The 17211-nt window shown below is 38.6% G+C and overlaps 2 protein-coding genes across 8 annotated transcripts in view; one reads left to right on the plus strand and one right to left on the minus strand.

Annotated features, from left to right (window-relative positions):
• Positions 1–17211, minus strand: part of rnf123 (ring finger protein 123) — a 150897-nt gene that overhangs the window by 52308 nt on the left and 81378 nt on the right. The gene's annotated exons all lie outside the window — the stretch shown is intronic.
• amigo3 (adhesion molecule with Ig-like domain 3) lies at positions 61–15750 on the plus strand. 5 transcript variants are annotated; one of them, XM_084417322.1, is made up of 4 exons: positions 82–909; positions 1132–2541; positions 3205–3242; positions 15110–15750. In XM_084417322.1, coding segments are annotated over exons 2-4 (1335 nt in total). In that variant the 5' UTR covers positions 82–909; positions 1132–1245; the 3' UTR covers positions 15111–15750. The 5 variants fall into 5 exon arrangements, with proteins under 5 accessions (XP_084273447.1, XP_084273444.1, XP_084273445.1 ...); XM_084417320.1 differs by lacking the exon at positions 3205–3242 and having other exon boundaries at positions 82–269; positions 445–909; positions 15110–15748; XM_084417321.1 differs by lacking the exon at positions 15110–15750 and having other exon boundaries at positions 61–909; positions 3205–4578.

A 17211-nucleotide genomic window follows, 5' to 3' on the forward strand; every position in this document is an offset into this window, starting at 1 on the left:
AATCAGTAATCAGAAGAAACCCACCCCCTCTAGAGTGCCTCTCCTCTGAAACACCATGCCTGTCTGTTTATAGAGTGCAGAGAGGAAAGAGAGAGGCAGAGGAGTGTAGTACGCACTTAAGGTCTGCGAGAGAGAGAGAGACAGAGAGGAAAAAGAAGACAGACCCATACGATTCAGAGCGCAAATCGGAGGAACGGAAAGAAAGGATGGATTGCTGAGGAAGAACATTTTGATAAGAGACCAAGATCTGGAAGAGATACCAAAAAGCTGTAAGATCCTGATGTTTATGTTTTCATCTTTTCAACAGTTTTTATAGATGCCACGTGAACACTGGAAGCTTAAGAGTCACAGAGAGTTATTAGTCCTAACTCAGCAAATATTGTTTGTCATTTGAACAAAATGAACGGGGGGAAAATTCTATAATGTAAGGACTACTTTCTCCAGGTACTGAAGGAACATTTAAAACCAACTGTGCTGTATCCTTATCTTCTGGTTAAAACAAACAACAGATTGCTTGTATCGTAAGGGTTACTGTGGATCAGCGCTCGTGTGACACGCTGTGTGCCTGCTGTTCAACTGAGGGCAACTATACTAACTGAACTGGACAGGATGCTGACTTTCTCAAAAACATCCCCCAGCCTGCGGCAGCGAGCTAACTCTTGATTTAAGACCTCTACTGTTCCATCTCAGATGTCAGGACTGCAAAACAACACCAACTCTTAAAAGGATGGTTCACAGAAGGTTGGGCTCAGCCTTGAGGATGGGGCAAAAACAATTGCTTTTCCTTCAGTGACTTAAATGACCATGCCTTCGACCCTCTCTAGCTGAGAATGGACAAGAATGACCAAGTGCTTGCCAAACAAGGAGTTATGAGGTGGATTATTTGGAGCAACTGTTGGCAATCTTAAGGTAAAGATAATCTTATGGTCTTTAACTTCTAAGATTAGAATTCCACAGTTTAATGTGATGTTTCTGGATCAAGTTGATAAATAATAATAGTCCTCGAATAGATGCACTCTCATGCCTTAGGCTGACGGAACAGTGCCAAGTGAAGAAATAATTATTAAGCAAGGTTGTATTAAATAACAGATTTCTTTTTCTTGTTCTCTCTCTTGCAATCTGATCTGTCAGATTTGTAAGGATAGGAACAGCTAATCAAGACGGCAGCTTTTGAAAGCGTGTGGACCTCTACCCTGGTGAAACTCTGGCTGCTCTGATTCCTAACCAAAGCATCCTTACGGCACAATGCTGTGTGCTCAGGGTGTGGCCGCACCCCTAATGCTGAGCTCTTTTCTGCTGCAGCTAGTCAGAGCCAATCTCCCTTCTGGCTGCCTGATTGCATCTGATATCCTAAGCTGCACCAACCTTGGCCTTGTCCAATTCCCGGTAGAGTTGCCTGTAATGGTGGCAACATTGGACTTCAATCACAACCGCTTAGAATGTCTTAAGGAGGGTAGCTTTGCTGGCCTTCCTAATCTTGACACCATACGGTTAGCCCACAATCAGCTGAGCAGACTCACTCCTGGAACCTTCCGGAATACAAGTAACATACGCCATCTGGACCTTTCCTCCAATCAACTGAACATTATTGAGCAGCATTACTTTCTAGAGTTAGTAGGAATCGAGGAGCTACTCCTTTACAACAACCGCATAGTTAGGGTGGAGAGCAAAGCCCTGAGTGGTTTGAGCAACCTACGCAAAGCCTACCTGAGTCATAACAGACTGACAGATTTCCCCTTCTTTTCCATTCAAGAACATGCTAATATGACGCTGGATCTAAGCTCGAACCGTATGCCCAACCTTCCGGTCGAGGATATTGAGGCTCTAGAGGAATCCCTACAGAGAGGGTTGTTCCTGCACAACAATACTCTAAATTGTGGGTGCTCGATATACAGCATGTTTAAACAGTGGGAGCATAGAGGCTTTACGTCGGTGAGAGATTTTCGGGAGGAGCATACCTGCTTGCTTCATGGCGAACATCGTGCTCCAGTCAAGTTTCTTCAATATGTACGATTCTTTGAGAATTGCAAGGTAAAACTTCAAATGAAGAAAAGTCTGACAGCAGACGCTGGAAATTCAGTGAAGTTGAATTGTGAAACAGTTCAATTAAAGGGAAAGCATCTTACCTACTGGTGGGTTTCCCCAAGTAAGGAATACATTGCTCCCCCAGGTAATAACAATACTCTGCGAATGTATGCAGATGGTACTTTGGAAATCTTGGCGGCACAAGTGGAGGACTCTGGGGTATACTTGTGCATGGCTCATTACTATCAAGAGTCACTCAACGAGACTTGTGAAGTTAATCTAACTGTGTTGATACACCCCCAGGAGGTGGAGTCCTTTAATACTGGCTTTACAACCCTGCTGGGTTGTGTTGTCAGCCTGGTTCTGGTCCTAATGTACCTCTACTTGACACCCTGTCGCTGCTGGTGTCGCAAGCAGCCCCTCCCAGTGACACCAAGCCCTGCAAACGAATGCAGCGCCCAGTCATCTATCCTGACGCCCACGCCACCTGCCACCACGGAGGGGCCCGGCCGCAAGGTCAGTAACAACAAGCATGTGGTCTTTCTGGAACCCATAAAGGAGGCACAGAATGGGAGGCCGCGGGCAGCACTGGCCCACGAGTATCCCAAGCTGGCAGTAACACGGAGCGATGCTGACTCTGTCACTTCTGTCTTCTCAGACACCACTATTGTGCCATAGCGGCTGCTTTCTCTCAACCCAACGACCTGCTCAAATGAGCATGTGGGTCCATCAACGTGGCAGTCTGTAACTGCACAGCTACTCAGGACAGATAAGGGAGAGGGCTTTGCAAGCCCTTAGCAGGGAGCAGAACAGACCAGGAAAGCACATACAATCAGAGAGAAGAGAGATATAAAAACAAAATGCAAAAAGATGGAGCCATGTGCTCCCAAGATTCGGCGTTAAGGGTTTACTGAGTCATGAGACGATACAAGAGGAAGGAAATGGTTTGACACTACAAAAACTGAGAAGGGTAAAAGCTTCCCCTTTAACACTGCTTGAGCCTTGATAGATTCATAGCTATGAATGCCTTGTCTAGAGCATATAACCCAATGAATACTGCATAAACCCTACTCTACTCTAGAAATAGCATGAATGATATGAAGGAGAATGACAAGACCCTACTGAATTTCTAGTTTTTTTACAGATATGACTATAATGTTGATTTTTTTTTTTTTTTAGGTGTCCTTTGTACCCCTGTGTTTCACATCGGCAACTTAGTGAGTAGTTAGCAGCAGAAAATCATTTTCAAGCAGTCATGTCCACTTTGAAAATGTAAGGGTTTTGGTCATAAAAAATGCATTCACAAAAAAAGTAGGGATTGTTGAGAAGTTGTTTTACAAAAACTGACATTCAGTCATGCAAGTTGGTGCTCCTAAGCTATCAGAGTCAATGTGGATATCACACAGAGGGCGAATATTATCCTTATTAAGATTATAACTTGAAATGGATGAAATTGAATGAAATTGAATCTGTGAATTTACTGAAGTACTTTCCCCTTCCCTAAGCATTCCATGTTTCCCCTTGCCACCCCCTTCTTCTCCTTCCACCCCTTCTTCCCCTTCCACGAATCCCTTCTTTATCAGCTTCTTAATAAATCCTTCTGCTTCGACCCCAGAGGTAAATGTCTGCCTTCTTATAAAAGTCTCTTTGGCCAAGGTGAGCATCCAAACTGGAATGTGTGTCCTAACCACTGATCTATATAGAATGTCATTATATAGATCAGTGGTCCCAACATTCTTGCTTTTCTATTCAAGAGTAAATATAACACTTTGTTTGCAACTGTACATAAGTACAAAACATCATCAAAAGCTGCAGCCAGCCAGAGCATGAGAGAACTTATGGGATATATCAAATCTAAATGTTCATGAATATCATGGCTGTAATTTTACAACAGCTTACAAAAATATCCTTATTTGGTTGAAAATGGCACACAGATACTCTACTGACCACTGAAGTTACAGCACAAACCACTAATAATATGTTCCTCGCTGGAACCTCAGACCCAGTGAAGCGAGCAATTCTGATTAATCAAGTTTGTGTGATGATTTGGAGACATGCCATGACCCAAAAATTAAAACAGTAGAAGGGAGTATTTTACAGTAGTATATTACCCTTGAGCCGAAGCCAATCTTTCCCCAGAATAACTGCATACTAATGAGTGTGTTCCATCTGCTTTATGAATAAAAGTTGTAATGCTGTCACTAAAACCGCCATCATCACAATCATCACCATTACCACACTGTTTTGTGCCACAATTCTAACCTAATTTGCATGGACAAGCATTTTGACATCCAAGGCATGCACAGTTTCCACCAATTCTCTGAGTGGGGTAATTTGTGCCACTTTTATTAAGGGATAGTTTACCTAAAATTTAAATTCCTGCCATCGTTTACTCAGCCCCATTTAATTTCAAAACTGTAGGCTACATTTCAAAACTGACTTTCTTCTGTGCAAAAATAAATAAAAGAAGATATTTTGTGAAATTTGTCAATGTTTTTTGCTGGAATGTTTACAACATCATTGGAAGAAAACAACATCATTCAAATCATCTTTCTTGAAAGTTCCACAGAAGAAAGTAAGACATACAGATTTTAAGGGGAGGGGGGGGATGGGGGGCGATATTCATAAATATATTTCAAGATGTCTTTTACAACTGCATTTATTAAATATCTTTAAAATAGGGGCACACAATACTCATATCTAAGGCTGAGTTGAGTAACTAGAGAAAGAATAATTTACATTTCAAATAAAAATATGAATGTAAATCAGTGTTTTTTTAAAACACTTTTAAAAAAAACTTTTGTTTAAACTTTTTCTTTAGATTATTTTGATAATCTAAAGAATTTGTATATTTTGTTGCACATTACTCATTTTCATTAACTAGGCTGCAACTTCTTTTGTAAACAACATTTTATAATTTTTATGTTTTTTTTATATATATTTTTTGCATTTGGATATACAGTATATATACACATACACATATATACACGTTACAAACATATATTAGGAATAAAATGGACTTATACGCATTTCGTATTCACATGCAGTTGAATCTGACGTACCCGCTGGCACATCCTACCCCCACTCTCCCTAAATCAAAGTCTTACAATATCTAAAGTCTTACAATATCAATTATAGTACATTCTATCATTGTCGCCACCCGGAGTGCATGTTCTGCTGGGTACGTGTCTTTTCATGCTGTACAAAAGCTCCTGTTAGGGCACTTCATGCAGTGGGATGCAATTGCTGCCTCTGAGCTGTGTGTGGTCCACCCTTATTAGTGTATTATTTATCACAAAGGATCAATACTGTCAAAGAACAATATGTCAAAACTCTGACAGCACAAAAAAAAAAAAAGCACTGGAGAAACCTCGTACGAGCCTGGGGCTAATTAAAACCCAAGCTTTTTCGATATCAGTTTCATGTACTGTGAATAGTCCATCATTAGGAAAATAAGATTACGAGACTAAAATCTTGTGTTGACGACAAATCTTACATCACGTTAACAGTGATGACAAAAATGAGCATGTGGCATTAAAAGTACGCTGAAAAGAGCATTAACAAGGAAGTTTACAACACACATATTCACACTATTGTCCACAGGACATCATATTGCAGGTGACTGAACTATACTGTAAGTAAAGGGAAATCCTAAAGTCAAAACATCTGCTAAGCTCTAAAATGTTCTTCCTTGAGCATGCTGAGCTCCAGATGCCTGTGTGGGAAGACCAATATGGGCTTTTGTTTGAGCCACGAGCATTAAGGGGATCCAAGACATTTTCTTTTTTACCTTTGCAACACTACTGGTCCATATTGGCAACAACAACAATTTGGTGAAAAAGCTTTTTCACTCCAAATCTACATTCTGAGACGTAAACGAACGTAAGATGTTTAAATCTGAAACAATAGGGCTGTCAAAACAAATGCATGTGATTATTTAAATAAGTTTAATTATTTTAATTTAAAAAAAGTGACAAATATCTTTAATACACAAAAAGAGATGAAGCCCATAAAGGGAAAGTTAGAAATTTTAGACAGATACACGTGAACAGTCCGTCATTAACAGCAGACGGATCTTTTCTTTTTATATTGCTTATTTCAGACAATTTAATGCAATCAGTGCTAGAATGAAAACAAACAAACTGCTTTAGTCTCCTATAACGCAGTCACTTCAGCTCAGCTTTCATTTTTCCAGCAAGATTCCCACCATTAAAGCTCAGCAGGACAAATCCAACAGTTTTGCCCAACAGCCTGTGAACATGTAAATGAGGAATGCGTAATTGATTAGCTTGACTCTATTCCTGCACGGTTTAAGCAGAACTGGAAGCGTTATAGATAAATAAATCCTTGCGTTTGAGAGAATTCAATCGTTTATTTAACTACAGGTGAAACCTTAGGGATCATGACGGATGGCAAACCATCATCATAATCAAGGAACACTAATCAGAAAAATTACACAAATACATTCTGCCATGCATAATACAAATTCAGAAAAGGACTATCTTTGATTTAGGTTTGAACTGCAGATGAAATTAAGGTGTTGGAGTCCCTGAGAAGACTTGACAGATAAATCACCCTTCCTTTCCTTTCCTGCCGTTCTGGCCCATCCATTTCATAGGCGTTTCATCATATCTCGACAACAGCCCTTCGATTACAAGCAAACAAATTTAGAGCGCTCATCAATCAAGAATATTTACAGTTGTTCTGATGAACCTTCCAGGCCAGCCAGACTAACACCGAGCCCGAGAGGACTGCCAGGACAGATTTAGCTGTAATCTACATCTGAGATGAATCCTTCAGCGTTCATTGATTCTGGGGATTGTGCGGGTGAAAGGAAAACTGGTTAATTCGACCTCAAGAAAACAAGCAGTTTTGTTGTGGTGTGCTTTGATATTTATTTATTTGTCATTAGCACATTACACACCTTTATTTATAAAAAAAAAAAAAAAAAAAAAAAATTAAACAATCACCTAGTGTTAATTTCGTTAACGAAATTATGTTGGAAAATGTTCGTCGCCAAGCTTTTTTCCCATGACTAAGGGTACGTTTACACGACAACGATATGCTTAAAGCGGAGACGTTTTTTGTTCATCGCCAAAACGATCCCCATTCACACGGATCCACGAAAAAACGACTAAAAACGCTGTATTCTGCTGCCAGGCCAGTAGATGGCGATGAAACGCTATAGACTGAACACGTAATACGCATGTGCATGACGTCATCGTCTTCAGAGACTCGCGTTTTTGTTGTTTACACGGAGACCGTTTTCAAGAACTTGCCCTTTCAAAACTTTGCGTTCGCACTCAGGCTCCCAAAACGCTGTTGTCGTGTAAACGAACGGCCAAGACGCATAAAGTTTTACGTTTTTAGTTGAAAACGGTGTGGTGTAAACAGCCCCTAAAGACTAGATGACAATAAGGCCATTAAACGATAACTGTGACTATATCAACCTGCAATATCGTTGATGAAACAAGACGAGACTAAAATGTAGTTAAAAATAAAAACTTTACCACAATCCCTCTTTATTTTTGTCTAGAAAAAGAGACGACAAAATATTACAGACTGCTGTAAAAGCCTCTACTACGAGCTTTCATGTTTGTGGTTGCCAGGAGTCAAGAGTTCGCATTGCCTGATTTTTGCCCAGTATTTTTTGCCTGGTGTTTTCCTTAATCTTTACTTGCTCAGTGATCTGCATTTGAGTTGACATTCTATTGATACATTTTTTTTGCTTATTGGTGAAAGGGTAAAAATTCTGAAAATCAAGGCAATCACTACGAAGTTTGCGACTAGGTCATGTTGGAAGTATATAAAAGCAAATAAATAAATAAAAAACACTGAAAAAAATATTTCAATAAATATTCCTTACCAAAATACTTCCTGACATAAATAATTACAGCTTTGGCCTAGATTAATTTAAAGTGGAAATCGATCCAAGTAAGAGAAAGTGGAAAGTCTTGGGCATCAGGGACCGGGTCAAAGTAACACCAATCCTTGCAGGTCAGCCATCTCAAATGAACATTACTAGTGAAACACACACACACACACACACACACACACACACACACACACATTTATATGAAATTTGAAAAAAATTGCTTTTTTTTTTCAGCCTTGTATTCGTCCCCAGTATTTTCCCCATTCATTTTCTTAATAAGCGTTTAAACTGATTTTGGTCTGGGTATCGATAGCACAATCATTAAGGACTTCCCCTGTTAGATGTGTGTGTGAGCGTATCCTTTTTCACTCTCTAAGGCAAACAGGATGTTTAGACATGAACTCTGAGCCTGGAGTCCGCTTAAGTTAATTAGCAGGCATTGTTAATGAGCGCTCTGAGCCCACAGTTAGCCGCTCCGCTGCTGTTTGATGAAGCCGTCCGGGGCAAGCCTTACCATGACTCGCTGCTATTAGCGCTGCACAACAGACAAACAATTAAATATGACATCACGTTCAAAGACTTTCACCATATTAGTACAGCTATCGCATTGACAAATAAATCTCCTGCGAGACAAACATTATAAACACCTAACCAATGATGGTGCAGCGCTGTAGCCAAACAGCACAACAGATGTTTGGACAAAACCTTGCTGATGCACTGCAGGCTGAGGAGCCGGTGCACAACTGTTCAGCAGAGAAACACCTCACACAACACAGCTCAGTTTCACAGGAAAGAGTGAGAAAGAAAGTCTGCAGAATACAGGTGGCTCGGATTAACACGTGAAAAGCAGAGGATTCTGGGTGGAATTATAAGGTTTTGCATAGAGAGACAGGTGCAATGATTAGAGAGTTTTTGAAAGAAAAATAAGCTTTTTGGAGACATTTTTCAATGTGGCTTTTGAGTTCATAGAATTATGAAAACCCAATCCAAAACTAGCATATTTTAAACCTAAGATGCAAAAATAAGACTTAAAGGGGTGGTATAATGCCCTTTTCAAAAGATGTAAAATAAGTCTTTGAGTGTGTATGTGAAGTTTTAGCTTAAAATACCCCACAGATATTTTTATTTAGCATGTTAAAATTGTCCGTTTTTGAGGGAAAGCAAAAACGCACCGTTTTGTGTCTGTTCCTTTAAATGCAAATGAGCTGCTGCTCCCGGCACAGGGGGCGGAGCTTCAACAGCTTGTAGTCCTTAAAAAGTCCTTAATTTCGTAAAGCGTCGTAACTTTGCAGATGTTGTTTATGATCAAACAGCAACATTACACACTAACTAAAGTTAGAAAAGTGAAATCATAATCAACCACCCCTTTAAAAATAAGAAAATCAGTAAAATTACTAATGTCAGAAACCTGGAACATTGTATAGAAAGTAAATGAGTGTCATATTCTCACCAGGGCTGCATTTGTTTGATCAAAAAATACACTCAAACAGGAATACTGAGGTATTACAATTGAAAATAATTTGCTATTTTAATATATTTTCAAATGTACTGTAATTTATAAGAGATCAAGACGTAAGAAATCAAACTACATCTATTATTACATTGGCAGCAATTTGTTGTTCAGAAATCTGTCCCACCCAGTCGAGGTAACATAAGGAAGAAGAGGGATAAATACCTTTATTCCTAAACATCAGGAGAACTAACAATAAGATTCAAGTTTGGAAAGGTTCATCAAACTTTGCAGCATTCCTACATGTGTAGCACCTACAGCTCTACATGTCCAGCTTAAATTAAAGAGCAGCAGAAGTTTATATTTAACAAGTTCCTGATCCCTGCAATCCGATCTTTACAGTTTGAACATTTCAGATGATAGATGATATAAAAGGATGCGACTATACTCAGAGGCGGACAGAATACACAGCTTCATTACTTGAGTAAAAGTACAGATACCCCTTGCTAAATTTTACTCAAGTACAAGTAAAAGTACTACAGTCAGATATCTACTTAAGTAAAAGTACTGAAGTACTTGTTTTTAAAAGTACTTGAGTATCAAGAGTACAAGAGTACATTTTCTAAATATTGCATTACTACTGCCACAGTGCTTACATTGGTAAACAGTAAACACATCAAACACTTGAAGCGAAAACTATCATTAACTTGTTCAGAAAATTGAAATAGTCTGGCGAGGTGGGTCCATGGGTTGGGGCATTCCCGGGATGGACCTGCTGCGTCTTCATTGTTTCGTCCATGGTTTCGTCTCTTATCTAAATCTGACCATGGAGTTGACTTTCGCGGAAAGCTGAAGGTGATTGCTGATAGGCTGTCCCAATCAGTGGCACCTGCACAATCCAATCACGTTTGAGAGAGAAACAACAAATTGAGGGTTTCCGAGATTTTTCTTTTTTCCTTTTTTTTTTTTTTAGAAGTAGTAACGGGTACTCACGGTTATGGATAGAAATGTAGCGGAGTAAAGAGTACAATATTTGCCTCCCAAATGTACTTAAGTAAAGTCATGAGTACTCCCCAAAAATGATACTCGAGTAAAGTACAGATCCCTCAAAATTGTACTTAAGTACTGTACTCAAGTAAATGTACTCCGTTACTGTCCGGCTCTGACTATACTATACTGAACAAACTGGTGTTGCTCATTTCACAGTCTATTTAAATACAAGTCTTCAAGGAACTGCAGCAATAAAACACTTTATTCAAAATAATGAATTCTGAATAATTGATCTATTCATTTATTGTTTAAAGACACAAAACAGCTTTACGAGAACTTGTTACACATTTAGCGTGTTCACACCTGGCAGGTTTGGTCCGGTTAAAACGAACCCTGGTGCGATAGCTCTGTAAGCGCGCTTTATTTGAATAAGCGTGATCTGAACCGGGTTACGCACCAAACATGCGGACCAAGACATTTTAGGGGCTCTCGTCCACTTCCAATGTAAGTTCCTTTGCAAAATATACATCATAAAAAGCCATTTTTTGTTTTATATCTTTAGGTTCTGTGTTAAAAAATTAAGCGTAAATGCCAGACTAAATACAGTCGAACCAAAATGTATTCAGACACCTTCAACATTTCTCACAGTTTATTCGCTATAGTTTAGAAAATGGTAATAAAATATGACAAGAACTCAAATCTGTTGATATTTCACGTTTTGTCCGTCCTTCTGTTAGACTGTCTCACAAATGAATTATGTTGAATATCTGTCAGCTGTTAAATTTAACTATACACAATTATAGATAATACCAATTTAGCTCAACAAATTACCAAGCAATGCTTAATTTTACATTCAAAAAATAAATGTTTGCCTCTTGTTAAATTTAATGAATTAAAATAAGCTAAAGTAACACGATTGTTTAATATTTTGTCACAACTTAATTTAATTGCGTTCAATCAACCTAATATATTTAAAACTGAAGTTTACTTAATTAATTTGTGTGAAAAATACATGAATCATTTTTGTTGACGACTAACTGGGCGGTGGATCTGTAGTTCCCAGCATGCTTTGCAAGCGACTGCATTAGGAGTGTAAATTTAGGGATTAAAGTGTTATTTTATGTGTTTTTCTGTAAATGGAAAGATGTTGTTAGTTAACGTTAGTGTTTAATATTCAGTTATGTTAGAAACTTAGAGGACTTTCTGTAATGTTTTTGAATTTTGTGGTTACCATTATGCAGAAGAGTGGCGACTGTGTTTAGTTTAGGGCTGTGGGCGCTCAGTATACACTATACATGCATGCATTAAACCTCTTTTGCAGACCTGCATAAGTAATATTCAATATTACGCTGTAAAAAGTGGTTTTAATTGAACTGAACACTAGTAGCTTCTATCAATGGAAATAACTATAGAGTCAAATTAGCTAAAATTATAATGTTGGCGATTTTAGGCAGGGCAAAAAGTAAATGTAGTTAACCTGACTAAACTTTATCTAGCAGGAATTACTAAATTAATTTAAGTTCATACAACAAGATTCCAACAAATCAGATTTTGTTGGAAAAATGTAATTCATTTTTGTGGAAAGGTTTTCCTTAATTTAATCAAGTTCGTTTTGAGTGTATAGTCACTGTATGAAGAATTTGTGGATATAATATGTCACAGTTTACTTCATTTTGCTATCCTCCTCACTTACATAAATGAACTACAGTGTCCTGCACCCACTAGTGAAAAAAAATATCAAAAATGATATCTGGTGTCTGATTAATTTTTAGTTTGACTGCATATCATTTTCTTTATTGGTCTGAGCCAAAAGTACGAAGAGAACCAAACTGCACACCCTAAAACGCCTCTGCAAACCTTCTGACTAGGGAGCAATTCTGCAGTTCAATATCTCCATTTGACCGCTTTCGTAATGGCTGCAGTAAACCAGTATTTACCGATCGGGAACGTTGACCACCTATGGAGTCTCACAGAGCAGGGAATAATTTCCGAATGCTGCCACCTCAGTCAACTACTTATCATCATAACTGTCTAATAACACCCCGCGGGGTCCAAATCTCGTTTTTTTAAGCACTACAGGGAAGAAAGTAAAGCTAATGTTCTGTACGTCCGTGAGTCACCGCAGAGCTTGTGAGAAGGTGACACACGGTTCTTGCAGCTTTGACGGGCACGTAAACTGCGAGTTAAGTGAGTCAAGGTTTAGAAGCGAACAGTTAGTGAACACTGTCATGCCAAATAAAGGGTTTAGATTCAAGAAAATCACATATTTTCAATCTGGCAGAGCTCTGGAGAAGCCCTTCATGCTCTTCTACCTCAATATCTTCCATAAAACATCCATAACTAATGCTGCTAATCAATTTCAGGAGCGATTTGTTAGTTTACATCAATCCGCCGCCTCTATTTCATGACTGTTTGGTGATTTGTTGGTCATATTTGGTCTATCGCGGCTACTGGATATAGGTTGGACACTTTATTGGCATCTATGGTCCCAACTTTAAGATAAAGGGATCTTAAAGGGATACTCCACTTTTTTTGGAAATAGGCTCATTTTACAACTCCCCCAGAGTTAAACAGTTGAGTTTTACCGTTTTCGAATCCATTCAGCCGATCTCCGGGTCTGGCGGTACCACTTTTAGCATAGCTTAGCATAGATCATTGAATCGGACAGGACCATTAGCATCTCTCTCAAAAAAATGACCAAAGAGTTTCGATATTTTTCCTATTTAAAACTTGACTCTTCTGTAGTTACATCGTGTACTAAGACCGACGGAAAATGTAAAGTTGCGATTTCTATACTCTCATTCCTGCGTAATAATCAAGAAACTTTGCTGCCGTACCATGGGTCCAGCAGGCATAATGATATGACGCAGCGCCTGAAAATAGGTCTAATAGGTTAGACAAACTTAGTCCCGGTCACGTTGGAAGCTGGGGACTATTTTCAGGCGCTGCGTCATATCATTACGCCTGTTGGAGTTTTAAATTGGAAAAATATCGAAACTCTTTGGTCATTTTTTTGAGAGAGATGCTAATGGTCTTGTCCGATTCAATGATCTATGCTAAGCTATGCTAAAAGTGGTACCGCCAGACCCGGAGATCGGCTGAATGGATTCAAAAACGGTAAAACTCAACTGTTTAACTCTGGGGGAGTTGTAAAATAAGCCTATTTCCAAAAAAAGTGGAGTATCCCTTTAAATATACATGAAACCTTTTCATTACACAAAGGTTCTTTATAGTGGAAATTCTTAATATTCCTAACAAAATTATGACCTGATCACAGAAAGGTTCTTTGGGACCCCAAAAATGGTTCTTCTATGGCATTGCTGCGAAAATATCATTTTGAAACCTTTAAAGCTCACTGGCCATCACACTTTTAAAAGATGGTCATCTCGTCACTTCTAGACGAGTGAGAAAGTCGTTCCTGCCAGAGATGGTCAGATGGGTGCAAGCACACACATGCAAATGCATGACGGAGCAACGGAATGTGATGCTTTGTGTTGAAATGTCCTTGGTAAGACAGATGCCAATGTAATAAATGAGAAATGGGATGAAGGTTAAAGGAATATGCAAATATGATAAACATCAGGGTTTTCTTTCATCCGTGGAACACAATAGGAGACATTTTGTAGAATGTTCAAGCCGCTCATTTCCATACCAATTACAATACAATAGTAATTATACTAATACAATTCCATAGTATTAATGTGAGTGAATTTTGGACAAAAACAAACAAACAATACAATAATAGTTTTTTTTTTTTTTTTTTTTTTTTTTTTGAAGACTGAAATTTAAGCTGTTATTCACTGAAAATCTTTAACTTTTTCGTACACTGAAAAACAAATATCCTGTTAAATTTATTTATTTTTTTATTACATTTTTAATTACAAAAATCAAATTTAACAACAATTTACTGTAAAAGTTCATTATATATTAAAGCAAAAGTACCATGTGGATTTACAGTGTAAATTAACTGACACATTTTTCCAAAAACTACAAAGTTAACAGTATTTTACAGTACAATAACATATAATGTGTTTAACAGGTTTTACATTTTTACCACTTTTTTCAATAATTTTTATTTTATTTTTTATTACAGTATAGCTATGATAACTTTTTCCATTTACAATGCAGTCAAATGCCTTATGCTCACCAAGGCTGCATTTATTTAAAACCAAATCAATTACATTTCAAAATATATTAAAATTCAAAACAGTTATTTATATTGTAACAATATTTCACAATATTACTGTTTTTACTTTATTATTATTATTATTATAATCAAATATCAAATACATTTTGTACAGCCTAAGAGCATAAGAGACTTCTTTCAAAAACCATTGTAATTATTTCAAACTTTTGATGGAAAGTGTATGCATTATTATAAAATATTGTTTGGCTTTAGACAAATTGGAATATGGTGCACAAGTGTGCTAGTATTTAAACTACTTATATCACCATTTTATGTTTTTTGTTGTTGTCATATTCACATTCATTGTAAAACAGGAGAGTGCACATTCTTCAAAACCTCTCTTTTGTGTTCGACGGAACAAAGGAAGTCGAATACGTTCGACTTTCTTTATCATGAGGTTTTCATTTTAGGTGAACTGTTGTTTTAATAATCTAACAAATCCACAATGAAAAATTCTTCTTCAGGTTTTCAGAAGGAAGTATCAAATGCCAGAAGCGCAATATAGAGAAAATCCTGAACTGATTGCTTTTGCCTGTGGCACACTCTCGGCTCTTATTCTTTCTTTTTTTCTCTCTCTCTTAAGACGTGTCAATCGAAACCAGCGGTAACGCAGCAGCCCCTTGGCCTTGACATATGGACCACTCGTGCAACTCCACAATAATCACCGCGGATAAGATGACAGACACATCTCAGGCCGTAGCCTCCTTTTCACTGCGTTTCTTACACTGCAAGACGTCTTCAATAGCTTCTCTTCTTACAAATCCACAAGACTTTTTCCTGAAAACTCTGCCCACGCACTGTGTATCAGCGAGGAAAAACAATGCTGGTAATCCAATGAAAGACAATGATGTTTACAACTTCTGGTTGAAAAATCATGTTTGTAAATGCCACATCTATCTTTCTTTATTTCCAGTGTAGAGCAATAATGAATGAAACTAAATGACAATATATGAATCCCTCCTTCTGCTTGAAATGCTAAAATGGTATTCTGACTGTGAATGTGTTCTGTAATGATGCACTGTGGGAATGACAGGACAGCATGGCACTGACTTGAGACTTGAAATGAGGTGAGGTGGAAAAAAAAAATGTCTTCAATAAAGAAAATGAAACCCATAAAGTATTTGTTTGCAGAGAAACAAGTCATTAAACAAGTTTTGTAACGATACGAAAGACCAGATTTTGATACCTGAAAACAAATTAAACGGCAATAAAAAGTGTTGTTCTTTACTCATTCTAACAGACATTTAGTTTTCTTCAATATATTTAGTATTGCATTTAGTTTTTAGTTTTTTTTTTTACACTGAAACACAGGATCATGAGCTGTGCGTGTGTAAATGAATACAGTGCTGTGTTTCCCTCTTAAACACAGAGAGCATATATTTATTTAATTAAATTGCAGCTTTCGCAATGACAATCTCATTATGTCATAATATTATATTGTACATGTCGCTATTTCGTGCAGCCCTATTCCTGACCAGGTGTGAGTGGGTGAGTGAGTGAGTGAGTGGGTGGGTGAGTGAGTGGGTGAGTGAGTGGGTGGGTCGAGTGAGTGAGTGAGTGAGAGAGTGGGTGGGTGGGTCGAGTGAGTGAGTGAGTCCAGTGAGTGAGAAGAGTGAGTGAGTGAGTGAGTGAGTGAGTGAGAGAGTGGATCGAGTGAGTGAGTGAGTGAGTGGGTGAGTGAGTGGGTGAGTGAGTGGGTGAGTCGAGTGAGTGAGTGAGTGAGTGAGTGAGAGAGTGGGTGGGTGGGTCGAGTGAGTGAGTGAGTCCAGTGAGTGAGAAGAGTGAGTGAGTGAGTGAGTGAGTGAGAGAGTGGATCGAGTGAGTGAGTGAGTGAGTGAGTGAGTGAGTGAGTGAGTGGGTGGGTGGGTCGAGTGAGTGAGTGAGTCGAGTGAGTGAGTGAGTGAGAGAGAGAGTGGGTCGAGTGAGTGAGTGAGTTAGAGTGAGAAGAGTGAGAAGAGTGAGTGGGTGGGTGAGTGAGTGAGTGAGATAGTGAGAGAGTGAGAAGAGTGAGTGAGTGAGTGAGTGAGTGAGTGAGTGAGTGAGTGAGTGAGTGAGTGAGTGAGTGAGTGAGTGAGTGAGAGAGAGAGTGGGTCGAGTGAGTGAGTGAGTGAGAGTGAGAAGAGTGAGAAGAGTGAGTGGGTGGGTGAGTGAGTGAGTGAGTGATTGATTGAGTGAGTGAGTGAGTGAGTGAGTGAGTGAGTGGGTGGGTGAGTGAGTGAGAGAGTGAGAGATTGAGAAGAGTGAGAAGAGTGAGTGAGTGAGAGAGTGGGTCGAGTGAGTGAGTGAGTGAGTGAGAAGAGTGAGAAGACTGAGAAGAGTGAGTGGGTGGGTGAGTGAGAGAGTGAAAAGGATGAGAAGAGTGAGTGAGTGAGTGAGTGAGAGAGAGGGTCGAGTGAGTGAGTGAGTGAGTGAGTGAGTGAGTGAGTGAGTGAGTGAGTGAGTGAGTGGAATACTCACTCATTTCTAAATATAAATTTCTAATTTCTAAATATAAATTTTACACAATAGGGTCATTTTTTATCTTCGGCTGCAAAAAAAACAACTGGAAACGAGTGATGATGAAGATGAGTTTTAAAGAATGAAACTGGTGACTGCAGGGGGATTTTAATTCTCACCGTGTTCGGCGCAGTTTTCAAGATTGATCTTTACTCTAGTGACAATTCATCACCATTGATTCTTCCCGCT

The sequence above is a fragment of the Rutilus rutilus genome (assembly GCF_951802725.1).
Source record: "Rutilus rutilus genome assembly, chromosome: 8".
NCBI classification, from domain to species: domain Eukaryota; kingdom Metazoa; phylum Chordata; class Actinopteri; order Cypriniformes; family Leuciscidae; genus Rutilus; species Rutilus rutilus.